The sequence below is a fragment of the Populus trichocarpa genome, chromosome 18 (genome assembly GCF_000002775.5).
Source record: "Populus trichocarpa isolate Nisqually-1 chromosome 18, P.trichocarpa_v4.1, whole genome shotgun sequence".
NCBI classification, from domain to species: Eukaryota; Viridiplantae; Streptophyta; class Magnoliopsida; order Malpighiales; family Salicaceae; genus Populus; species Populus trichocarpa.
Genome location: NC_037302.2, coordinates 10,693,701 through 10,720,128, shown reverse-complemented (window position 1 = coordinate 10,720,128; position 26,428 = coordinate 10,693,701). Strand labels below are relative to the sequence as shown.

The 26,428-nt window shown below is 31.8% G+C and overlaps 2 protein-coding genes across 3 annotated transcripts; one reads left to right on the top strand and one right to left on the bottom strand.

Moving 5' to 3' along the window:
• Positions 1-4,095: 4,095 nt before the first annotated feature.
• On the bottom strand, positions 4,096-10,280 carry LOC7488949 (2-methoxy-6-polyprenyl-1,4-benzoquinol methylase, mitochondrial). Of its 2 annotated transcripts, XM_002324421.4 has the most exons (9): positions 10,116-10,280; positions 9,681-9,776; positions 9,384-9,510; positions 9,218-9,279; positions 8,464-8,622; positions 8,197-8,341; positions 7,194-7,265; positions 5,663-5,771; positions 4,096-4,386 (listed from the first exon to the last, which is right to left on the bottom strand). In XM_002324421.4, the coding sequence occupies exons 2-9, from the start codon at positions 9,772-9,774 to the stop codon at positions 4,285-4,287; spliced, it is 870 nt and encodes a 289-aa protein (XP_002324457.1). In that variant the 5' UTR covers positions 9,775-9,776; positions 10,116-10,280; the 3' UTR covers positions 4,096-4,284. The 2 variants fall into 2 exon arrangements, with proteins under 2 accessions (XP_002324457.1, XP_052305173.1); XM_052449213.1 differs by lacking the exon at positions 9,681-9,776 and having other exon boundaries at positions 10,116-10,275.
• A 9,996-nt stretch (positions 10,281-20,276) lies between these two features.
• LOC7461567 (hexokinase-1) lies at positions 20,277-26,420 on the top strand. Its single transcript, XM_002324995.4, has 9 exons — positions 20,277-20,779; positions 22,353-22,503; positions 22,593-22,775; positions 23,762-23,836; positions 24,003-24,158; positions 24,265-24,363; positions 24,455-24,585; positions 24,749-24,830; positions 25,715-26,420. Exons 1-9 carry the CDS (start codon positions 20,508-20,510, stop codon positions 26,060-26,062), a joined length of 1,497 nt encoding a protein of 498 aa, XP_002325031.1. The 5' UTR covers positions 20,277-20,507; the 3' UTR covers positions 26,063-26,420.
• The last annotated feature ends 8 nt before the right edge of the window (positions 26,421-26,428 follow it).

The following is a 26,428-nucleotide window of genomic DNA, read 5'->3' as shown; positions in this document are numbered from 1 at the left end:
CTAAATTCTAGGGTTAAGATATGCGACATGTCACTTGATTTTAACAAAGATAATGAGTGACATGTCGTCCAGTTCCTGTTTACCATCTTCTTCAACAGACGAAAATTGATCGAGATACCATTTTTAGGCGAATAAATGTGGCATCTATGACCACCTCAGGGGCTCTAACCACCACCACTCCATTGAAAAACATCTGCTCTACAAGGACCAATTATCTTCATCACATGTTTGTATCTCATCTGGCTCAATAAAATCATCATCTTGTCCCTGATCATCCACCTCTACATTGGTAGATTCAATCTGATCGAGAGCTTATCTTCCAATCAATGAATATGGATTTCTAGACCTCTAAATCAAGTGTGGTTTGTTTCTAATAATACATCTACATCCATTTTACAAGGTTTAGGTCTATCACGGATATGTTTATGGCTTAATGTTCATAATGAGTTTGAAAAGAACCTAACCCAATAATTTTGACCGAAGAAAAATTCACCATGATATAAAAGACTACAAGGCTATTTTCTCAAGTGTGATTTTGATTTACAAGGCACCACCTATTTTAAAAAGGAAGGTTGTGGAAGAGAAAGGATAAGATTCTTCCATTAAACTTCTTCGCAAAACCACCATGATTTTGAAATTTCTAGTTTTTGATTGCTTATAAAAGGGCATTCGCTTTTGAGCACAGGGGAGGTTGATTTGGAGAGATAGAAATCACATGAAGAAAATAAAGAGGAAACACATAAGTATTGATAGAAAATACCTTAGAGTTGGTTAAGAAAAAAACTATAAGAATGGTGTGCTAAGATGAGAAAGAAAGAAGTAAGAGAAGCAAAAAACAAATTCTAGATTAAAAAGAAATTAGAAATCAAGAGGAAAGAAGCATACAATTTAGAGAAGGAATCAACTTTTCCCTTACAAGGTATATCTTCAACTTTGATGAGGTGTAGCTCAGTGAGTACACACCCTCTTTTATTTGTCTTTTAAATTCATGTTTGAATGTTTACTGTGCACCACTATGATTGCTTTGCTAGTTTAATATGTCATAGATGCTTGTGCTTAGATAGTCAGTTATGTCGTAATTTGGTATGCCTATATATGTTCATGTTTTTGTTTGATGCATAGGTTGATGTTTTAAGGTTAGTAATATAATGATAAAGGTAGTTTAAAAGACAACTTAGCATGTTTTATGTTTAGGTTGATCATTTGCACTACCGGATTTAATAGTTTTACCAAAAAAAATTTATGTTAATATTTACACTCATAATCTTTTAGAATGTATTTTACCGACAAGCTCATGGATGGAAACAGTCCATTAAAAAAACTCTCGTCGATAATTTATGGTATATCGGTGATTCTATCATTAAGAAATTTATTGATAGATTACAAATGGACAAAGCATGCCAAAAAAATTTACCTACTTCATTCTGTTAGTATATTCATTGATAAATTTAATATATCCCTAACAAGAGAACTGTATGTAATGCCATCGATGTTTTTATTTGTCCATTGGTATATCCATCGGTAAATATAACATATCACCGACATAATACCATCTGTAATTTTGTCGGTGAGTTAGCAGTGGCATTTGTAATAATTCTTTTCCAACTCTCTAAATATATTGACAGGTTTGTTCCGTCGATAACCCCATTGGTAATATTTTTAAAATATTTTTAAGAAAAATATATTGAACAGAAGTAGAAAAATAATTAAAATAATATAAAAATCAAATATTTATTACAAATTTAAACATTTGTACGTTCAAATACAATAAATCTAAAATAGAGGCAACGTTGGAGGAGGAGGAGGAGGCTGATCATTAACAGGACCATGGGGCCAATTAGGAGATGCATATGTACCATCCATTTATGATGTCATCTTCATTACCAATTAGCGGAGTTCTTCATAATCAACAATAAGTCTTTTATATTTTTCATTAAGACGAGTCGTTTGAGTCTGTACTCGTTGATCTAACATCGTTGTGAACTCCAGAGTTTGAGTGCTTGGAATCGACTGCAAGTGTCCAACGGTCAAAACACTATGGGTCGTCCACAAGTTCTCGGTCATAGTGTTAGATATTTTGCACGTCTAATTTCTATCGAATCCACCGAACGATCCTGCTTCCAACCACAAATCCAAATTGAGATCTGGATAGGTCAACGGATCATCCTTGTATCTCTTCTTCAATCGATTGTTATATATATCTTACAAAGAAAAAATAAATTCATCAACATGAGTAAGGTGGTCTAACATGTCCCTCACCCCCTTTAAATACCAACCTCATGACAACCAGGGGGAGAAAAAACAGGAAAAAAAAATGAAGAATCCTTTTGCACTACTTTCCTTTACCAGGAAGATCTCAGCTCCACCACAAAAAGCCCAAGACCAGCCTCTTATCCCAGACCTTGAAAATCCCAAAACCATCTTCCTGAAAGACATAAAACCAGCCTTTCTTCCTCATCTTAGCAAACAACCCTTTTTTTAGCTACACCAGAGACCCCTCAACAACCATTGATTCCAGCAACTTCACCTCAAGCTCCACAGCAAAAGTTACAAATCTCAACCCTAACAGTGTTTCCGTGACCAGCCTCAGGCATAGCAAAATCTACACTTCCTCTCCACAATGACCAACCTCAGCCAACAACACCGTGAATAGTAGGAACCCCCTTCTCAGTCACGCCAACCTCTATATTAGGCCACCAGGCACACCACCAGCAGCATTTCTCATCTGGTCAGGCAAGTCTTCTCATTTCCTTTCCTTTATTTTATTTTTTTCTTCTTTTGTTAAAAGCATGCAGAGCATCAGTTTGAGTGAGGAAAAGCAATCTGCAGCTTACTACTCTCATTTATGAAGATGTATATTGGAAGACTAACAACACGTTGCTCATGACTAATTTGCTTTCTTCCATGAAGGTTGATGGCTGTCAATTTCATGTGTGTGTTCCTTTGGCAGGCAGTCACGCTGTGCCTCCGAATAAGCACACTAGTGACTCGTTGAGAACCAATCCTCTGAAATTGTTCATTATCTTCTTTAATTTGCTGATATTGGCCAGGGGTGAGCAAAAAACCCGAAAAACTGATTAAACCAAAAAAACTGGAAAAATAATAACCGAAAAAACCGAACCAAGAAAAAAATTAAATTAACCGATTAGAAAACCCAGAATAATCCCCGGTTCGGTTCGGTTTCGGTTTCAAATGTCTGAAACTAATTGAACCGAAAGAACTGAACTAGTTCAACCATAACTCATTAACTCTGAAAAAAATAAAAGAGACTATAAATAATCTCTAACCTAAAGGTCCCCCCAATCATCTTCCCCTCCCCCGCCCCCTCCCCTTTTTTTCTCCCTTTTTCTCTTGCAAGTTCATCCCTCATCTTATCTTCTCCATCATATTCTCTTCTCTCCCTCACCATTTACTTCAATCAAATTACATCACACTAGGCAGACATATTTTCTTTCCAATCATGAGCTCTCATTTTAAAACTCATTCACTATAGGCAGATCTATTTTCCTTCCAATCTTGATTGTTCTCCCGTTTCTATTTTTCTTGATATTTTATGGGTTTGTTTTTTTTATTATGTTATAATTTGCAACTCTGGTTTTGCTTGTATTTTAACTAGAATTCCTAAACAACAGAAACGAAGATTTGCTTGTATTTTATGGGCAAATTTGTTTTCCTTTCAATTATATCTTGATCATCTAAATTGAAATAAGTTCCTGAACAACAGAAACGAGATTTGCTTGTATTGTGTGGGCAGATCTGTTTTCCTTTCAATTATGTCTTAGTCATGTAAATTGAAACAAGTTCCTGAACAACATAATCGAAATTTGCTTTTCAGTTTTACTGGTTTTTGAACAACAAAAACCTTCGGTTTTAAATTTTTAAAAATAATAATGTTGGTTTTGTTAATTTTTTCATGTAAAAACCGAACCGAACCGAAAATAATCACCCCTAATATTGGCCCAGTAACTCCATTTTGCTTTTCTTACATCAAAATCTTGAGTTCGTATTAAGGGAAACAAGGTTAGTATATATCTATTAGGGGAAAAAAAAAAGCAGAGAGAGAAGGGAAAAAAGAAAGCCTAGAGAACCAAAGAGTAGGCTGAAGAGTCATTTATTCAATACCAAAACCATACAAAAAATGCATTAGCCCTCTGAATTGAACGTCTAAATAGAAAAGAAAGAGGATAATAGGTGTGCTGACAAAATTTCTGCATCCTCAAAAAACTTGCAGATGCATTATTTAAGAAAAAATTGAGACAAATTAAGGTTTGTCCTTGAACACCTTCATATTTTTAAACCTGAATGAATGGCTACAACTCCCCCAACGAGATTCTCATACTCAACCTTCTGAAATCCTGCATCTGCAATCATCGAAGCAAATTTCACCTGCATTCATCACTTGCAATAAGTCATTAAGTATAACAGACAAAGGTGAATACACACACACAATTAAACCCAGGTTATCAGCGAGCACGTGCAATATAAGCTCCTAGATAGTCCATTGTCCTCATGCCTCCCTCCCCACTCTCCTCTCTCAGCTAAGGTAATTTAATTCCAATCAGTTAACTCACAGGGATTCACACATAGGGTTCAAATTTATCAGTTGCAGATCACCGAGCAGAAAATATCTTTCAAAGTGCACAACTAATGAATCAAATATTGGGCTTACATTTTCTTCAAATGATACTTTATATAGTCAAACTTTAGCCAAGTGATTCTGTTTACTTAGATAGATACTTGAAATCACAAGGGCATGTATTTAGGTGAAAGGAAAATGTGGCATAGAGCATGAAAAATTAAAGCACATAATTTATCTGTTTGGATGGTTAATAATTTGTTGAAGTGCTAATGTTTGGTATAGAGCTTGAAATATCGGGCTTTCTACCACAGGATGGGTTTGAGTCATAAACTGTCATGCAAAAATGCTGAATAATATCGAGCTTTCTATGTCGGTTTGCAACCTTTTAGCATGAAGACTCAATAGCATGGAAAGATTATTATTTTCATAACTAATGATAAATAGCACCCAAGGTTTGTAGGAAGCAAAGTTTATGGCTAATTATATTTGCAGACTAGAAACACGAGGGGTCCTTTTCTTTCTAATTAAAGGAAAAAAATATATATACTTAGATGCACTGTTTCAGATAAAAATACATGCTGATAACACATTACTGGCAGTTCAATGTAATAAAAATGAGTTGATTCTTTTCTTTTCTTTTTTTAGTAAAAGAAATGAATTTTATAACCTTGAGCCATGTACAATGATCATTAAAACACTCTTGCATGCCATATTAAAATCACATTCTATCTTGTGCATATTCACGTTTGGAATATGCAAAAAGCAATAATCCATGTAACCATGTAAGGTTGCTATAAAAATATCTAGTTTCCACATTCGAGGATAAGGTGTTCACTTGCATGCACAAAATACACCAGTTGTTTTAATTTTTATTTTATATCTTATTTTCAGAAAAAGGCTCCGCTGAAGTATGTATTGGGAATATAGAAAACCTCATTCCTTGATTTTGTTATAGCAGTATATGTAACATCCAGGGTTCTACAAAGGCATCACACTATAGTGTGGACTCAATTTCTTAGCTTCTAAGATACTTTGGCAAAATTGTGGTAATATTTGCAAAAGTACGTAGGACAAAATTATGACCTGTGGAGGAAAACGACGTATGCTCTCAACCAAGTACTGATAAGAATCCCGATCACCTGCAACTAGCTCTCCCACAGCTGGAATGACTGAGAATGAATAGTAATCATATCTGCAAGAAAAAGGAACATTCTTGAAACAGGATAGATGATGCAGTGTTCTGAAAAATATGGGGAAGAAAAAACAAATTGAAGTGGAAAGAAAGCTAAGCTTCACTAAGATTAGCTGGGACAGTAGAAGTCATCTGCAATCCATAGAATAAAGCTTGAGCAGTGAGCATATATCTTTTTCTTGCTACAAACAATCATAAAGTCTTCCATGTGAGTGCTTTCCACATGCCAGAGCATGCAAGGATTAAAAACTAATCAACAAAATTTCAACCACTCAAATTCAAGTGAAACAGCAAGATCTTCTTAACAATTCAAAGTTCATGTAATTAGTAAAAGCTAATTTATTTCAGGATCTACATGCTATAGTTGTTTTGTTTGTATTGCAACATGAGCATAATGTTAATCTGGTTCAATCACAGTATTTGCCACTTTTTGTACTTCGTATTGCAACATCTACAGAACACTAATCTCCATAGCCATGATGTTTTGACCATATTTTATTAAAGTTCACCATCTTCTCAATCAACATTATGCTCCCAGTTAACAATCTGTTCGCACCCTAGTGGGATTAACTGGTTAGGAAACAACAATTGTATATAGACTAACAGCAGGTATGTAGTGCACAGAAAAATCAATTAGAGACAATAAAATAAATCAATCTACTCTTTATAAACTTTAGATTCATAATCAATACAAATATAAACTCCTATAATAATATGAAAATAGAAAAGTGAATCCAGAACTCCAATGAGAAAGATGGGTTATGGGAGCATGTGACTTGTATTATTGAATTCGGGTTAGAACTAAGATGTAATATTTCTCTGTCAATCTCACTTCATCACACCAAGGCCTTTGTCTCTATGATTGACTATGTTCTATGGAATGGAAGAGGCTGGATAGTTAATATTCAATAAAGATGAAGAAAACCATGTTACAGAACCGGGTAAATTAGTAAACACCCTGAGGTATGGTGAACTTATTGTTACAACTCAAAACTTTGAAGATTTGCAAAATATATATATATTAAGCATAATATTCTAAATGGATTTCAAAATACTACTTTGACAGTAACAATATTTTGGGCATAAAAGAGGATTTTTATCTTATTTACTTGAACATGGAGGGGGGATTTTGTCAAAACTTCGAACTTTTGGGTGGTGGCTATAGTTTCACCACACCTCATGGGAGTTATTGTAATTTATCCTTTTCAATTTCATTTGTAAAAAAACATTTCACCACCTATACACTACCAGAAAGGAAAGACTGCCCACTTCTGGCATAATTTATTGACTTGTCAATTTATTAAAATTGAGAAAAAATTAAACACAGGAAAAAGGATATATTTTGTTGAAATAATGCCTAAAAATGATACTACAAGAAATGCTAACATTTATCCTTTAATGTATGTAAGAAGGTGTACTCACAATTCTTTAAACACAGGAACTTCAACGTGGCTCAGTTCAAGGCAAAGAAATCTTCCTCCGTGTTTTAATACCCTAATAAAATAACAGATGAAGCTTGCATGAAACATTAATGTATATTACACAAGCTGGAAAATTTCTGAAGAAAGAAAGGGGACCATATAACAGAAGAAAAGCCTGCTGATCATACATATCGAAAGAGAAGACATTTACTAAATGAATGGAAAACACATAACAAGAAGCACAACTACGCCATGGTTTAGACTGAAATAAGAAATTTTTGTGTTAATAAATTCATAGTCATCATCTAAACGATTTTCTTGTTAGCTTCATGCTTCAACTCATATCTTTTAAAAACTCTCCATGCAGTCGTTGGGTCTCATAAAATTTAAACCTAATATTTAACTTTCTCACCACCTAATTCCACTTCTAATTGTCATTATTTCAAATTCAACAGCAAACATTTAATGCAATTACCTAACTTGGAGCAAACAAGGTCAACTCTCTAAGTGGAAAACAAAAATTACCTAGGAACCTCTACCCTCAGAATTTAAGCTGGTAGTGGATTCAGATCCCCTTTACTCGGACACTGATGAAGGTTTTATCCACAGTAGCACCATGATAACTCAAGTAACTTTCTTGACATGTTGATCTTGATAATATGCATGTTCAATGCTATTTTTGCAATTGTAACCAATAAATGTCATTGTTATATGCATTTTCTTTGGAGAAAATATGTTATAAACATTGATTTAGAAGATAAAGGCTACATTCCCTTTAATTCATAACATTCAATCGGATCCTCTAATTAGATAAGCCATCCTTAAAAGCCTGTAACAGAGTAACCTGATATTGCATCAGCAGTAGTGAAATGATTATTTGTCATGGTTTAGTTTTATAATCTTAATGAGAGGATCCTTAGCTTGCTATTTATAATTTATGTCAAGAGGGTCTCATATAATTTGGGTGAATATGTCAACAGCAAGCCACAAAATTATGAGCAAACCTATACGCTTCAGCAAGAACTTTCTCTATGTGTGTAACATTCCTAATTCCAAATGCTATTGTGTAGCCATCCATGGTATTATCTTCAAAACTTAAGGCTTCAGCATCTCCCTCCACCCATATGAGTGATTTGTCTTCTCCAAGACCTGCAAGCGTCAATTAAAAAAAAAGGAAAGAAAACCATCACTCATCGAGAAATTGACATTAATAAACTGTAATTAGACCATCCATGGATTTCACTCAAGTCCTGATCGTTCCTGATTCATACCCCTCTCTATAGCCCGTTTTTTGCCAACATTTAACATGTTTGGGTTTATGTCACACACATGTATCTGTGTTTCTTCCTGTAAATGATCATTAATGGGATCTTGATTTGCTCTACGCTTGATACTACTTATGCCATCCAGAATCTTGAAAGCAACATCTCCTGCAATTAAGAATTCCAAACTCAAGATCTTATAACTCATAAAAACTATGAGATAACAATGAAAAAACAACAAGAATAAGAAGATACCAATCATCAATTTTAGTTGAACAATTTGCTAGATATAAGTAGCACGTGCATATTTAAAAGGTGGATGTAAAGGTTATATGAAGAGGGTTTTCCAAGGATTTAATACTAGCAAACTGAGACCAAAGGAAGACTTGGGATTTTGGTTTCTAGATTTGTATGGATAAAACCTGGAATCAACTTGAGATGAAATGACGAACTTTAAGGGCTCTGGAGACATTATCCTTGTAAATTTGCAGCTGAACCAGTTGGCCACTTGCTTTTACACCATAGTTGAACAAGAGAGTTGCGCAAGCAAGTCTTCTCACTATTAGTATTCTTTTGGGTGCTATGCAAAGGAAAGAGATGTATGGGCTCTGGAGACAATGTCCTTGTAAATCAGATGGTTGTTTTTACACATGGCCACATGGTGTGGCTTCACCTCCCAATTTCTATTCATTAAAGCTTTTCTAATCAAATAAAGTGCTTTTTTTTTCTTTATAACATGTCATAGTTTTATATCAGTACTCACCTGTTCCACCAGCCACATCAAGATGCTTCATTCCAGGAAATGGATTCAGCATAGAAACCAGTCTAGAAAGCATCATAGAAAAGTAGCTAATGTCAGCATGAACCCAAAGTGAAGTATACAACATAACAAGCAATCATTAAAAAATGCATCCTCAAAGTATTCTGACCTGTCCTTCCATAACCTATGTAATCCACCACTCATTAAATCATTCATGAGATCATAATTTGAGGCCACACTGCTGAAAACATTACCAACCATTTGACTTTTTTCTTCTTCTCGAACATGTTTGAATCCTGAAATGATTTTTTAAGAATGTCTAACGTGTGGTTAAGAGGGTTCGGTCAGGATGTTCAATTTAACGAGACAAATCAAAATGAAAAGAAACAATTAGTAGTTCAAAGAAGGCAGACTAAAAAAGACACACTCAAGAAGAAGAGGAATCATTGATTACTCAAGAACCTACCAAAGCTAGTGGCATGTGAATGCAGTGGAGAAGTGGAAGACAGCATGGGCAAGAATTTGCTCCCCAGCTTCCTGCTAACCAATTTCAGCGCCATGTCTGCCACCCAGACCCACCCACACACACAACATAAATATATATATATAAGAAAAAAAAATCAAATTCGTTCTTAGGATCGTGGAGCCCAGTTGGATAATGTGTCAAATACGCAATGGTCAGAATGCTCTAGCTATAAAATTAAATTGCAATTGAGAAAATTAAACTAAGAAAAGAAAGGCAAAATGAAAGACAGAAAAAAAATGAAAGAAAGCAAAAGGGTAAAACAAAATCTTTGCCCTCCAGATTTCATAATTATTTCTCTCAAATCTCTATCCAAATTTGGTTAAAGAAGAAAAAGGATGAGGAGAAGACAGAATAAATTACGTTCATTCATCATACCTTAATTCAACGGTGATTTCTGCACCAACTAGTTTACAAACTTCTTCTTCTATTTCTTTGCTGATGATCTCTTCGGTTTTTTTTGGGCTCAATGTTAAAACTGTGAACGCGGTGGTGTTTCGTTTCGTCTTGAAGAAAGTGTTTTCAGAATTCAAAATTAAGGTGTTAGGTGAATTTTTAAAGTATTGTTTTTTAAAAAAATATATATATTAAAATAAATTTTTTTATATTTTTTAATTTTACTATTAGGACATTAAATTTATTAATTTAATATTATTTCATACCAAACATATTTTTAAAATATACCTAACCATAATTTTGATCATAAAAACAAACATATTCATATACTAAAATTATATGTTGTTATAAAACTCGATTATCTTATTTAACTTGGTTTAAGATTTGGTTTATGAGTTGAGTAGAATTATAATAATTATATAAAACACTAAAGGATGTGGATTCTTAATTAAGCAAACATCATTATTTATTATCTCATATTTTATTGTTCAAAATTTTAAGGATCAAAATCAAGAGTGATTAAATCAAATGTTTAGCTCTATTATTTTTGGTTATTAAACTTTTTTTTTTCAATTTGATTCTCATAAGTTAAGTTGTCATGTTTTGTTTTTTATTTATTTTGATTTACATGCTCTTGTCTCTTATGTCTGCAAAATATCATAAAACATTTTGATGTTAGATGAATGATTGATTTTACAAAATAGAATTTTAGGTTGTTGTTTAAAATAAAAATTAAAACAATAAAGACCAAAATTAACATAGAAATTCATTTTTCTAGTTGTACTATTCAAAAGGTGTGACAAAATTCATTTTGGTCCCTTATTTTTTTTCTTTTTGTATTATGTGGTTCTTGTTGTTTTAGAATTTTATATTTCAGTTCTAAACTTTATTTTTATTATGTTTTAATTTATAGGCATTGAGAGAGGAGAAATAGTGCTCGGAAAATGAAAGAAGAGACAGAAAAGATTTGCTCGACACATTCTAACAAAAAAAATGATTTTGGTGTTAACAAAAAAAAATGATTTTGGTGTTAATAGATTCATTTTTAATAGGAGAGTTTAATGGAGGTAGTGTTATTGGATCTTCAGTTTTTAAAGTAATTAATAGTGTTTTAATATTAGAAATGAGTTTTTATTTAGGTTATACGATATTTTTTAAAAAATTTCTAGTTAAAACAAGTTAAAAATTGAATTTTTAGGCTCTCGAACACAAACCCTAATTTTTCAATCAGCAGAGGTGACTAAAAAAAACAATATTGAATGACATGTTATGTATCCAAGTGAATAATGTGTTGTGTTGTTCACTCAATTAAAAAACAAATACTTGCATCATTTATTCATTTTATTCGGATGATATAAATAAATTTTATTTAAATAAAAACTCCTTTAGATAAAATGATTCTCAAATTTTATGTGATTTCTCTTCCATAAGAATGATGGATTGGCTTAAGTAACAATAGGGAAAAAAGGTCTAACTAAATTATATAATTTTTTTAGTGCATGGTTTTTATTTTTTAAAAATAAATATTGAATATTGAATAAAAACCTAATTTTATGTTTCTAATTTTGATATTAGTGAAATTAAAAAATATTTATACCTTAAAAAAAAAACAAGGGATGCAGAACTAGTCTTTTAGACATAGATGTGTACGGGCTTTTACCTTTTAGGCTAAGTATATGGGTGTGGCCTTTTAGACCCAACAACCCCTAGCTTTTTTTTTCTTCACTAATTAGACCTATAAGAACACAATTATTAAAATTTATGGGTTGGTCCTAAAACAAGAAAGTTTAAAAATGTTTTATAATGAATTCTTAAATTGACTAAATTTGCAAAGTAAAATAATGATGATGGTACATTTGTTCCTTATAAATAGCAATTAAAAAAGATGAACATAGTTAGATCAATTGAGGTAATTTATTTTTAAGGAATACAATAGCTAAATAGTGATTTCAAGAACTCCATCATATGCTAAAAGTAGTAGATGTTATAACTTCTTCACGAGGATGATGAAAAATAGAAAGTAATGAACATATACTCTCAACCTACACTTGAAAGAAATGACAAGTAAGATTAATGTAGGCCAAGATAATACGATGGATAAACCGTGCTTATCTAGTGATCAAAAGTGAAGAACATAGAAGGAACTCATAATAACCATTGAAAGTATTGGGATCACTTAAACAACTCAAGTAAAACAATGCTTGGTTCTTAACACTTCTAAAGTTGAAAAGTATTCAAAGATACAAATCACATCAAAAAAAAAGATTGGACTTTTAAAATATAAAATTTTTAACCTTCCATTGATTAATGAAGTTCCTTGTTTACGTTGCTTCAACAAGTTAAGGTTGGTCACCTCACAATTAGATGATTTTCATGCCTATCATTCACCATAGCATTTTTCTTTAACACCTATTAATTTAATGACATTTTTTTTTTCAAACAAAACCTGTTAATTATGAGAGCATTTTTCAATCAAATTAACTCAATGACACTTTATTTTCAAAAGAATCTTCAATCTTGATATTATTTTTCAAGTCTATCAATTCGATGATAATTTTTTTTTTCCCAAGAAGCCCATTCATCCAATGACAACTTTTATTTCAAAATAAAGTCCATTAGTCTGATAATAATTTTTTATTAAGATTGTATTTTATTTCAAAGTGTAGCCCTTTAATCCCATAATAATTTTCTTTTAAATAACATTTTAATTCAAGTAAAACCTCTTGGTTGGATTGAGATCTCCTTTCAAAAAGCATTTTTATTTCAAAGTGAGGTCCAAAAATCCAATGACAAATTTCTTTCAAAAGCATTTTAATTTTGATGATAACTTTTTTTAGATGATATTTTTATTTCAAGGTGAAAACCTTTATTCCGATGGAAATTTCCTTTCAAAAAGTATTTTTATTTTAAAGTGAAGTATTTTAATTCAAGAAAAGCCCATCAATCCGATAATAATCTTCTTTCAAAAGTATTTTAATTCAAGAAAAGCCCATCAATCCGATAATAATCTTCTTTCAAATGATACTTTTATTTCAAGGTGAAACTCATCAATTCAATGTCAATTTTCTTTTAAATAATATTTTAATTTAAGTAAAGATCATTTATTTGATAGCAATTTCCTTTTAAGTGGTACTTTTATTATAAAAGAAGCGCGTTAATCCAATAATATTAAAAAATAAATAAATTTTATTGACTCAATGACATTTTTATTTCAATCCAATTATATTTTTATTTCAAGAAAAAGTTCATTAATCCAATAACATTTTTATTTTAAAATGAAGCTAATTAATTCAATGACAATTTCCTTTCAAGAATATATTTTGTTGAGTTAATTACTTCTCGATTGAACCTATTTAATTTTTATTTGTTACCTCTTAATTTCATGCTGAATTTAGTTATAATTGTGATAAATTTCATGCTATGTTGATCAATAATTAATTTAAGTTTCTTGCCTAATAATTTTAATCCATTTTCCAGCCATCGAAAAGTCCCTCTCCTCAGGACAGCCCTCCTCCGTTGGACCACCTGCCTTTCCCAGCCATCGAATAGTCCCTCTCCTCATGTCGAACAACCAGCCACCGACGAACACAACAACACAAAATCAAAAGTAGTACGTAGGCCTTATTTCAATGATGAAGAAAAAGAAAATGAATAGGAAAAGAAAGTAACTTTCATATGCGTTGATCTCTCTTTGTTGCGTTTGTTTTCACCGGGTTTTATATTTGCAGTGAAATAAACGCAGTAAAATATTTAATAATAAATTAAATTATATTATATATTGTGAGATTTATTAAAAAATTGAGTTTGAAATGTAATTTTTGTGAAGTAGTTTTTACATATTTTTTTTAATTGAATTTTGTAAAACCCCGATTGTTTTTGTGTTTCAAAAACACATTTGAAAAAAATTGAAAATTTTTTATTTATTTTTTACTTCAAATTGATATATTTTTTGTGTTTTCAGAGCATTTTGATGCGCTAATAAAAAAATAATTTTTTAAAAATTAAAAAAAATATTATTTTGATGCATTTCCAAGTAAAAAATACTTTAAAAAACAACTGCAAACACACTTTCACCAAACATTTTATACATGTATTTTACTATACATAAACTTCAACCATAATTTTTACCAAAAACATATTTAAATCCAACTAATTATAACTAATCATATTTTTTTAAAACTTACTTCTTTTCAAAATATAACAATAAAAACTACCTCAAAAACAATAACACTTGTTTTTAACCGACGGTGAAACTCACTGCCGGTGCAGAAGAGAAGAGGCAACGAAGGCACCCCAAATCCCAAGCAAAACACGCACTATATCTCACGATAGGCTTATTAAGAGTAAAGTAGGCGAGCCCATTTCAAACATAATTAAGAGAGATGGGCCGAAACTTATTTAACAATTATCATTCCCTTAAGTACAGATTGTGCCAAATCACAGGGCTCAAGTTTCAAATTATTGTTTTAGGTTCTCTTAATTATTTTTATCTTTAATAAATACACAAACTACTTTAGGTATGTTTTTTTAGCATGTAAATATAATAAATATTTTTATCATTAAAAATAGATATGAAACACCTTGTTTTAAATGAGCTATTTTAAAATAATTTTAATTTTTTATTTAACATAATCAACCTAGAGAATCTCTAAAAAAACAATTAGAGTTTCTAATTACTACAAAACTGACATCTCCTTTGCGACAAAGCTTATTCACGTGGTCTGGACTGCTCACACACATTATGGGTATTATTCATCCTTTTTGAGAAATTACCTGATTGACCTCTCTCTTCTTGGGTTCCCTTCTAGAACAAAAAAGGATACACATCATCTCATTTAAGGATGGCAATGGTTAACCATGACCATAATCAAGATAAAAATCAATAAACAAAATTAAAATAATTAATTATTTGTTATCCATTCAATTAACCACCAACAATCAATTTTAATTTTAAAGAAACTCAAGTAAACAAATAAATTAACAAATTTTAATAATAATACATCAACGAAAACATTAACATTAGAAAAATATAACAAAAACAACTAATCAATTTTTTATATGAAATTATTGTTAAAACACATAAAATATCCATCATTTATATATAGTAGTAACAATAATAATAATAATAATATGAGCAGTCCAACATAAAACAACAAGTCTCAATTCTATATTGAAAAATTAAAAATTAATATTTTTAAAGCACTAAATGATTTACTAATTATATATAACTAATAATCCAATTGCACTATTTCAATACTCAGAAAAAAAAAACTAAATATTATTTTTCAACATTATTATTATTATTATTAGTGTTATTATTATTATGAAATAGTAAATAATAGTCAGATTATGAAATAGTAAATAGGTTTATTAATGGGAATTTATAGAGAATAAGTATTTGGATTGGATTCCCCAACTTGGAGTCAGCTTAAAAAATCAAAATGATGACTGGTTGCTGAGTCAGATTATGGTCAATTTTGGACAAAATTAGCTGTAAGACTCATCTTCGACAGAGTTTTCCGGTCAACGTTTTGGACAAGTTAAAGATTACACCCGCCCACATTATCCGAGTAAAACCATGGATCTCAATCGGATAAAATTTCAATCATAACAAATAAAATATTCTGTCTCCGTTCAAGATCATGTTAGAAAATTTTTGTTTTATTCATAAGATCAAATTTATTTTTTAAATAATTTAAAATACAAATATAAAATTTCTACGTTTTAAAAATATTTTTAAAAAGTTAATTTTTTTAATATATTTTTAAATTATTTTAATATACTGATATTAAAAATAAATTTTAAAAAATAAAAAAATATTATTTTTAAATAAAAAATATTTTAAAAAAATTGAAGGATTAATATCATTGAATTTTTTATTTTTTAATTTTCGTGTAAGATTCCAGCTTTGCACGTGCTAATAAGATAAAAAAAAAAACACCTGGCATTCTTAAACGAAAAGTACAAAAAGCATCATGAAAGGAAGACACAAACCATATTGTCCACTTTTCTAACAAAACATTATCTATCATCTCCCCACCTCAAACTCGTAAATATCTTCTCGTTTCAGACCGCAGCGCACTCGGGTAGAAGTACCAAAGAGTTAATAAAATCCCAAAAATACATCAATAGTGATATTTGATCCCCATATCTTGAACTTATGTCAATTTAGTCCCCTTAGTATTTCAATTCATTGTCATCGTCGATATTTGTTAATGAAAATGTTGGATTTTTCCATTAATATGCAGTCTACATAAAATCATATAATGGGTATTTTGCTAAATTAAAAAAAAAAACTCCCAAATGCTATAAACCTGCATTATATCATAAAATTGGGCGTGCAATTTACTTATATCTCATAGCCAAATATATATAAGAATATATATGAGTTTTTTTATTTATTAATTTCGATACAATTTTTCTCAACTACATAATTATCAAAACATAACCATAATTATAGACAAAAATCAGAATCATAACTATAATAATTCTAAGCTAAAGGTGTCTCTAAAAAAAGAAAAGCATAGAAATTTGGCTAATTACTACTTAAAAGGAAATGAGTGAATTTCTATGTTATATTAAATATGGATGAGAGTGAAAGATAAGAGGTTTGTTACAATTTAAAACCATTAAAAACTAAAAATACTATAAGTATAGATAGATTCTTAAAATACTTAATTTTTATTTATTTATGTCTTAACTTGCCAAAATACTAGTATAATCCTTTAAACAAAGAAAAATTAGAAAACCCTAGTAATACTAAATAATAAAAATAAACTAGGAAAATTGTTTTCTTTAAATTGATTTTTTTTAAAAAGGGTAATAATATTGAATATGAAAAAAATAAAAAAAAATTAACTAAGAAAAATATTTATTTTCCTAAAAAAAACTCCTACATCAATTTTCTAAAAAACTCCTACATCAATTTTCCGTGGAAGGAACTCTTCCTCGTGTTCAGACTTTAGTAAAAAACCATCATTTACCATGAACATCCTTTTATGTGTGGTCCATTCGATCATGAGTTCCTGATACCGAGAAGGTATAAAAATCATAAAGTAACATATCACTTGCACAAATTATAATTTTTGCTCACTACTCTATGATACAAAACTGGAGAGATACAGACGTGAATAACTCACCACCCTAAAGATATAATTAAATCACCACTTTAGAGATATAAAGTTAAGGAATAAGTCAACCACTCATAAATGAGATATAGAACAAGATAGGTTGCTAAAAGATCAAGTCAAAGATTTTTCATTTAATTTTTTTCAAAAGATCCCAATACATAGTTTGAATCATCATTATATACTTTGAAATACCCTTCAAGTCTAGAAAAACACTAAAACAATGTAATTAAGACCCAAACAAATGACTTGGATAGAAAACTAGACAATCATTAACTAACACATGTTTTTGACTTCTTAAAAACACAAATAAACACTTAGAAAGATTATAAATTAAAACCGACATAACGTATTATAGAAAACTCCATTGCATGCATGGTTGAACAATTTAAAAAGATCATATTCTGAAATTAAAAACCAAATAGGATAAGTTTATTTTCTCATGCAATGAAGATATACAAATTCGGGCTCAAAGTTGGCACATTGGTGAACAATAAACATCATCAAGAACTTTATTTTTTGTATTGTCATTCCAAACTTAAGTAGTTTAACATTAGTAAGACCATTTAAGGACACTCCTGTATTAAGTCCTTTTGATTGAGAAAAAACTCGTCCTCAAGTTCAGATAACTTTTTTCTCGATCTTGTGGATGTCCAATCAAAACACTTCCATTATCCTTTATGAAAACTTTGAACTAGAGTCCTTTAACATTAGTTAAATTACTTTCTATATCATAAATGTTCCTTAAATTATCATAAAAGAACAACTCAAATCCCCCATCTTTATCAATTTTATTATGTTCAAAACTAATGAATATTGTTTCTAGAACGTTGTCAAAAACATTGACAAATTCACTTTTTTTTTGTCCAAGAACATCAACTTCGACCCCATTAATTTCATAAATTTTTTTAATCACATATGAAGCACATCCTTCATAATTTTCTTTATCAAAACTCATTTTAGAACCACCTCCTCAACATGCTTCTCAATTAATGTAACAAGAACTTCATTGGCATACTTAGGTTCATCATAGACTTAGATTTTCGTATCGAGATATTTTCCTTCGATATCATCTTTCTTATCCTCATCGAATTTTGATGGTTGATTCCAATCCATAAAAGATCTAGAATCATCAAGATTTTTAGTTTCATCATCATTTTCATGTTGTTGAAATTTCACTTATATATATCAATCAAAAAGCTACATTGAATAATCATTTTCAGGAATATCTTTACATCAGATTCTCAATATGGAATTCTATTACTTCTTTTTTTATGCTTAGAAGAAGAACCATCACTAAAATTATGCTCAATATGGTTTGTGAAGGAAAGGATTAATATCCTCACCATTATTGTCTCAATTATTAAATCAGTCAAAATGCTCTTGGAGTTGCTGAAGTTGCCTTTTTATTTTATCAATTTCAAAACTACGAATGTTCCTCTTGAATTCTTACACACGATGTCCACGAACAACCATGGTTATAAATCTAAAGCTTTGATACTAACTTGATATCGGGATGATATGAAAATTGTAAAGTGACAGATCAATCACATAAATGATAATTTTCGGTCACCACTTTAAAGTACCAAATTGAAACGAACACGAATAACTCACCACCCTAAATATATAAATTAAATCACTCACAAAGAAGATATAAAAATTGAAAGGTTGTTAAAAGGCCAAGTTAAAAACTTTTCATTCAAAATTTGTTAAAAGATCCTAATATATGGTTTGAATCATCATTATATACTTGGGACCAGTGAGCTCTGATACACATCCTCTATGTCCTCTAATCAAAACTAGTAATCATTGAGCTCTAATACCAACCGATTCAAACATAGTAAAGGAAACGAAGTTTGTTACAAGTCAAAACTCTCAAAGACCAAAAACACCATGACTATGAAGAAGACTCCTAAATATTCAATTTTTATCTATCCAAGTTTCCACTTACCAAATGGCTACCACAACCTTTTATATATAAAAAACTAGAAAACCTTAGTAATACTGAATAAGAAAAAAATTAATTAGAAAAAATATTATCTTTAAATAGAAACAAAGGAAAATATATATTATCCTAAAAAAAGTTTATGTATTAGTCTTCTCAGGTTGAAATGAACTTGTTCTCGAGTGCAATCTTCAGTTAGAAATTGTTCTCCATCAAAAAATCATTTTATATATGGGTTACCTTATTTAGGTTCCTAACATAACACATTTGTGAGGACTTCCCCACCATGAATCCCTAACATAACACCTTTATGTGGGTCATCTTATCGTGGATCCCTAACACAACACTTTTGTGTGGACTTCCACATCATGGACCCCTAACACCACACCTTTGTGTGGGCTATCTTATTATAGGTCCCACCATCAAGGTTTCAAATAACATCAACTGATGCAGACAAAAACAACACACTAGTTTTTGAATGTCTTTTTCCTGAGAGCGAACCTTCTCATCCCCTCCTATACACGCTTGTTTTGCAACATCTTCCAACCATGATTGTTTTGCAACATGCAACAAAGCAAAATAACTATTAAGAATCATTAAGCTCTAATACTAATTGATGCAGATAAGAAAAAAAGATAAGATGTTTGTTATAAGTTAAAATCATCAAAGATAAAAAAATATCATAAGTATTAAGACTTAGGAGACTCTCAAAATATTTAATTTTTATTCATTCAAGTCTCAACTTGTCAAAAGGCTATTACAACATTTTATATAGAAAAAACTAGAAAACTCTAATAATACTAAATAAGAAAAACAAACTAGAAAAACTATTTTTATTTAAATATTGAAAAAATATTTTAAAAAAATATAATAATATTAAATAAAAAATAAAATAAACTAAAAAAATATCGGCTAATGGATTGTATATAAACAATTTGAATGATTATAAACATACGGGGTATTATAGTAGAAAATATAGTAAAAGGATGAAGGATAAGAAAATAAACAGTTGGAGGACCAAATAAAAACATTAAACCGAAAATAAAATTACAAAAGTAAACCCTCATCTATGTTTAGATGAAACACTTTTCTTTTCTAGCAGTCTTACCTTATTTTCCGAGACAAATCCAGCTTTGACAACCGATAATTTTGCTTCAAATTTTCCGCTATAAATCCTTATCTATGAATCCTTTTATATTATAAATAGCTGATTCATTTCCTTCAACTCCAAATCCAACAGTTTTAGGGACCGTTGTTGTCGCTATTGTTGTTGTTGTTGTTTTTGTTGTTACTACTACTGTGATGGGGAAGGTGGCAGTAGGAGCGGCGGTTGTTTGCGCGGCGACAGTGTGTGCGGCGGCGGCGTTGGTGGTGAGGCACAGGATGAGATGTTCAGGGAGGTGGGCCAGGGCTATGGCGATACTAAGAGAGTTTGAGGAAAATTGTGGGACCCCTATTGGGAAGTTAAGACAGGTGGCTGATGCTATGACCGTTGAGATGCATGCCGGCCTTGCATCTGAGGGTGGTAGTAAGCTCAAGATGTTAATCAGCTATGTAGATAATCTTCCCTCCGGGTAATCAACTATTAATCTTACTAAAGTAAAACATAATTACTTTTATTTTCGTTTTCATTTCCCATTTAAGTTTACTTGTGTAGTATTTAATTTTCTAGAGGGATATTTATAAATAGATTTCTGAAGTAATGGAATTTTTTTTAATTGTTGATTAATCGTGGGGATTTGTTTTTTGTCCTGAAAAAAAGCTACTGAATTTTCAATCTTTTCTCTAATATCCTGATTTTATTTGTAATTTTATTAGTTATTAATGTTTTGATGATTGTTGTGTTGGTAAAAGAGTTCTGCTTTGGACATGAAAAACGAATTTCGTTTTGATGTGTTTTTAGGGAATGAAGTAGGAGTTCATAAATAAGATTGTTTAAGGGTGAGTTTGATTAACAGTTGTGAACTTGAGTGTATAAACAAGAATCTTTAAACTCTTTTGTGTCCATTGAAATTTAGTGGAGATGGGTTTTCTTTGATGTAGATAGTTCAAGAATTAACTTTTTATTAGTGAAAGGCGTATTCTTTACTAATCTTGAATTCTACCTTTCTTCAATTAAGCTTGACATGTTTCGCTGGCTTCGGGTAGGATTTGTAAAAATTTTTAGCCTTTGCTTTTAAGTTACCTAACGTTGTCTCTTTTGTAGTTCCCTCTTTTTCATTCAATCAATAAATGCTTTCTTTTTCTTTCATCAATGGTTTGCTTTCTTCTTCTCCCTCTGTTTTTTTCCCGTTGAATGGAACTTGGAATATAGCTTACTGTTCGAAGCTTTGCTGCTACATTTTGCTTTTTACAGCTTATATCTCAATTCTCATCTTTGCTTTTCATATAGCTGTGGTTCGGAAATCTCCCGGGCAGTGAGTTCTCTTATGTTGTATTAGTATCTTATCACAATATCTGATTTGATGAACTTTGGAGTTTTTGAAGTGGGTGGTCATTTCATTTTTTAAACTGATAAGCAAACAGTACTTAGTTTGTATTGAGTTGATAGATTCTGCAAGGTTTCTTTTTTGGCTGCTGATTTGATGTGTTTCTTATGGAGCGTGGATTCTTTATGATCAGTTGGTGGTACTGTACTGCTGATAAAGGCTGGCTTTGTGGTCTACATAAATATCTTATTATGAACATCCATGTTTTATAATCAAATAAACTTAAGATGGAGTTATTTGAGATTATCATGTTGTAGGTTAAATTTTCACATAAATAAAATTCTATGCTGGTCAACTTAGTAATGATCAACTTGGAAGAATGTACAGAAATTTCTGGGATGTGGTATTCCTTTTAATCGTTCAACCATAGGATTGTTTGGTTGATGAACTCCTTTTAGCTGCAGATAGCCCTTTTAAAATTGTGGATAAGGTTTTTTAAGTACTGAAAAATGAAAAATTTATAGAAAAAAAAAATGAAGAATTAATGAGTGACAGAAGACAAAAGAAGCTTTGATGTTCATACAGGAACACGAAAGATGTTGCTTTTCTGTGAAGAATTTGTTCCTGAGAGAACGCAATTTCATTTGTCAAGACATTTTATATTAACTAAATGTAATTACCACTGAATGGTTAGCTACTTCTGTGCTTAATTTTTCAGAGAAGAGAATGGGTTGTTCTATGCATTGGACCTTGGCGGAACAAATTTTCGAGTTATACGGGTACTGCTCGGTGGGAGGGATGGAGGTGTTGTCAAACAAGAGTTTGAGGAAGTTTCAATTCCTCCACACTTGATGACTGGATCTTCAGATGTGAGCATCATTTCAAACTAGTCTATCAAACTTAAACTTGCTTAGAATAGTTAGTGATCTGAATATATTGTATACGGTGGTGATTTCAGGCACTATTTGGTTTCATTGCTACAGCGCTTGCCAATTTTGTTGCCACAGAAAGTGAAGGTCTGCATTGTTCACCTGGGAGACAAAGGGAGCTCGGTTTTACCTTCTCATTTCCAGTTAGGCAAACATCAATAGCATCTGGAAATCTTATAAAATGGACAAAAGGATTCTCCATAGATGATGTGGTGAATCCTAATTACCCTCACTTGCCTCCCTCCCCCCTCCTCCTTTGGCCATCTGTTTTCATTGCATTACAATCAGTTTTTTCAATTACAGTTATATTGGTTTTTATCTTGGTGCATATCTGTTATGAGAATAAAAAACTTACAAGAAATTGTTTTACCATCTAAAAATGTCAACGTTTTTCCCTTTACCTACTCCACTTCTTTGCGTTACATATATTCCTTTTCATCAGTGAACAGTGACAAAATTATTAAAGCATTCCCTAAGGGGTACAGGTCATATGCAGTGTTAAAAATTGCATTAATAATATTTTGGAGCCATTCTATGTAACAATGCATATAATAGTTAGTCTTTTTATTGTGAGACACACATGCAGCTGGCAGTTGAACACAGACATACTGGTAGTACTTGATTTCTGATGGTTTTGATCACTTAAATAGAGAAACCGATCGTAAGCATCTGAAATTTACTAATTTTGTTAGTGCTTGTTTTCTGATGTTCTGGATATCACTCTGAATTTATTATTAGTTTCCATTGATCTGTGAAATCTTAGCAGTAAGGTATGTTCCTGCTTAAATTCTGTGGGAACACATGCCAACCATGTCAACCAAGCTTCAGGAGCAAAGGAATTTTCTATCAAAGCGTTCATTTTCTTTCTAGTTCTTATTGCTCACGTGTAGTCTGCATAATTTAGTTAGCGAGCATATATCTCTACTGTGTGGAAAGCTCAAATTAACCACTTGTATCTTACTTACTCAGAGTTATAACTCTGCCACATGTGCTCTACATTTACTTCTAAAAGCAGACAGTTCTCTAAATATAGCCTTGTGAGGGTATATCCCTGATATTTCTGCTCTGGAAAATGTTAAAGCAAAATACTGTAACCAGCACTTAGACTCAAGATTGCAATAGCTTCAGTCAATAACTGTACCTTCTTATTCTGCCAATCCTTTTTCACCTTGTTGCTAACTTCATTCCTGGTCCTTAGGTTGGAGAAGATGTGGTGGGAGAATTAACCAAAGCCATGGAAAGAATTGGACTTGACATGCGCGTGTCAGCTTTGGTAAGTAATTTGGTTGCTGTCCCTGGGTTCTCTGTTTGGGTGTTTTCTATTAAATGACAAAGAATGTGATTTACAGTCCAGTGCTGATGGAATGGGTGCTTAATGCGTAATGCAGTCACATGTCTACATAACTAAACAGATTCTTCAACTCTCTGAGCTGATGTAGGTCAATGATACAATTGGAACATTAGCTGGAGGTCGATACCACAACCCAGATGTAATTGCTGCTGTAATATTGGGTACTGGAACAAATGCAGCATATGTAGAGCGAGCACAAGCAATTCCTAAGTGGCATGGTCTTCTACCCAAATCTGGAGAAATGGTTGGCATTTCAGATACAATTTCTCCTCTTTTTTACTTTGTCTTATGACAGGAATGCTTATAATTTAATAAGCATAAACTGATACCCGAACTGTTTCTTATTATAGGTTATCAACATGGAATGGGGTAATTTCCGGTCTTCGCACCTTCCACTAACAGAATATGATCAAGACTTGGATGTTGAGTCTTTGAATCCTGGCGAACAGGTGATGCTATATTCCTTATTTGTTTTGACTCATTGCTGCTTATAGAGGTGGTTTAATGTACTTATAAGAGCTTTGTCATTATTGTTTGCAGATTTTTGAAAAGATTATTTCTGGTATGTATTTGGGAGAAATTGTACGCAGAGTTCTACTGAAAATGGCTGAAGAGGCTGCCTTTTTTGGTGATATTGTTCCACAAAAACTGAAGATTCCATTCATCTTAAGGTCTGCCATATATTTTTGTTTGTGAGCTGTCTGCCATGTATTGAGTTCGAAGTTTTTGGTCCTTTTCCTGTTTTGAGTTGAGATGGCTCGTCATTGCATCTTGATCAACCCAATGCTGTTGATGTTGTAACTAATACAAACTTGCACTGCTGTTAATATGCAGGACGCCTCACATGTCTGCAATGCACCATGATGAATCTTCAGATCTGAGAGTTGTTGGAAGCAAACTAAAAGATATTTTAGAGGTATTATGCTTTGCCTATTGTGTTTGCCTTTTGTATCATTCTATTTACCTCTTACATCTTGATACGCTTTCTTAATGAGAAAAAGAGATTAATTGTAATTCAGCATAGAGATCAAAACTTCCTCTTAACTTGCTTGAAGTATTCAAGTTGGTATGATAATGAAGTGATGTTGTGGAGATTTTGTTTGTCCCCATCCAATCGTCTCATGTTTTGGAAAATTTCATTGCCATACATTCATTTTCCTTCTCCATGCAAAACAAGGACCGCTACGCCACCTCACTTTGATGCATATCTTTCTTTTTGATACCATTTTATTTCAAAAATTAAAAATGATATCTGCTTAAGGTGACACTATTTATCCCAAAAACTTGCATAATAAAATAAGAAAAATAGTAGTTTACACACAATAGGTGAATAGTGGTTCTAAAGTTCAGTTATAACTCTCGCAATTAACTTCCAAATTACCTCATTTTCATAACTCGTTCAAAATAAATTTCTTTTTGGTTACTCTGTAAGAAATGTAAAAAATGAAAAGGAAAAGGTAAAGGTGAAGTTGGGTGAAAGAGATTGAACCTAAGAAAACAGGCTGACTCAATCTGTGCGATGCATTATATATAAGAGGAAATTAATATCAATAACTAGTTAGGTTAGGTTTGTGTTGATGACTGTATGTGTACCACCTCTGCTTCATCTTCTGTCAAGATAATTTGGTGGTTCTTGGAAACCTGCCACATTTGGCTTGGTGTGAACCAGGTTATAGGAGAGTCATGATGTTTTCCATTTTCAATTGCCATCTTTGCTCTTCTCCGACTGCAAAAATATTTCGTTGTTTTGTTATGTAATCCAAAGGGCACATTTCATTTTTGCTTCCTTTTGTCCCCTAGATACCTCATACCTCGCTGAAAATGAGGAAAGCTATTGTTGAACTATGTGACATTGTTGCCACTCGTGGTGCCCGCCTATCTGCTGCTGGGATTGTAGGCATCATCAAGAAATTGGGTAGAGACACTGTAAAGGATGGTGAAAAGCAGAAGTCTGTGATAGCAATGGATGGTGGGTTGTATGAGCACTACTCTAAATTTAGTACCTGCATGGAAAGCACTCTCAAGGAGTTACTGGGAGAAGAAGTTTCTGACAACATTGTCGTTGAGCAGTCTAATGATGGCTCAGGCATTGGAGCTGCTCTCCTAGCAGCCTCGCATTCCCAATACCTGGAGGTCGAAGAATCTTGATGATAACCCATTACATTAAGTAGTGTTACATTTTTGTTTTTTGTATATTATCTATCCCTCTACACTCGACTTCAAATCATCTGGAGCTTTTCAACCTAGTTCTTATGACGATGCCAGCGAAATCCATATTTTGTGGTAGTAAGTTGAGCAGTAGATCAAATACTCTTTTGAAAAGTGCCATTAGTGGTCCCAAGCTTCAGTGTGGGAGTCTGTCACACTGCTCCTCTTTACTTTTCTCAGTCATTTACATGAATTACACAATAAAGTGGGGGATGTAAAACAATTATTTGAGTTGTTACATTTGACGGAATATTTTTTCTATGGTTCCGATGGAAAATAAAGTGAATTTTTATGATCATGATTTAT

Excerpts from the sequence above, each read along its gene's own strand:
- LOC7488949 (XM_002324421.4), bottom strand. The coding sequence starts at position 9,774 with ATGGCGCTGAAATTGGTTAGCAGGAAGCTGGGGAGCAAATTCTTGCCC. Across the intron at positions 5,772-7,193 it reads GTTCCTGTGTTTAAAGAATT|ATATGATTACTATTCATTCT; the intron begins GTGAGTACACCT and ends TTTTTCTTGCAG. Across the intron at positions 4,387-5,662 it reads TACGTCGTTTTCCTCCACAG|GTGAAATTTGCTTCGATGAT; the intron begins GTCATAATTTTG and ends TGATGAATGCAG.
- LOC7461567 (XM_002324995.4), top strand. The coding sequence starts at position 20,508 with ATGGGGAAGGTGGCAGTAGGAGCGGCGGTTGTTTGCGCGGCGACAGTG. Across the intron at positions 22,504-22,592 it reads TGATGACTGGATCTTCAGAT|GCACTATTTGGTTTCATTGC; the intron begins GTGAGCATCATT and ends TGGTGATTTCAG. Across the intron at positions 24,159-24,264 it reads TACCCAAATCTGGAGAAATG|GTTATCAACATGGAATGGGG; the intron begins GTTGGCATTTCA and ends TTCTTATTATAG.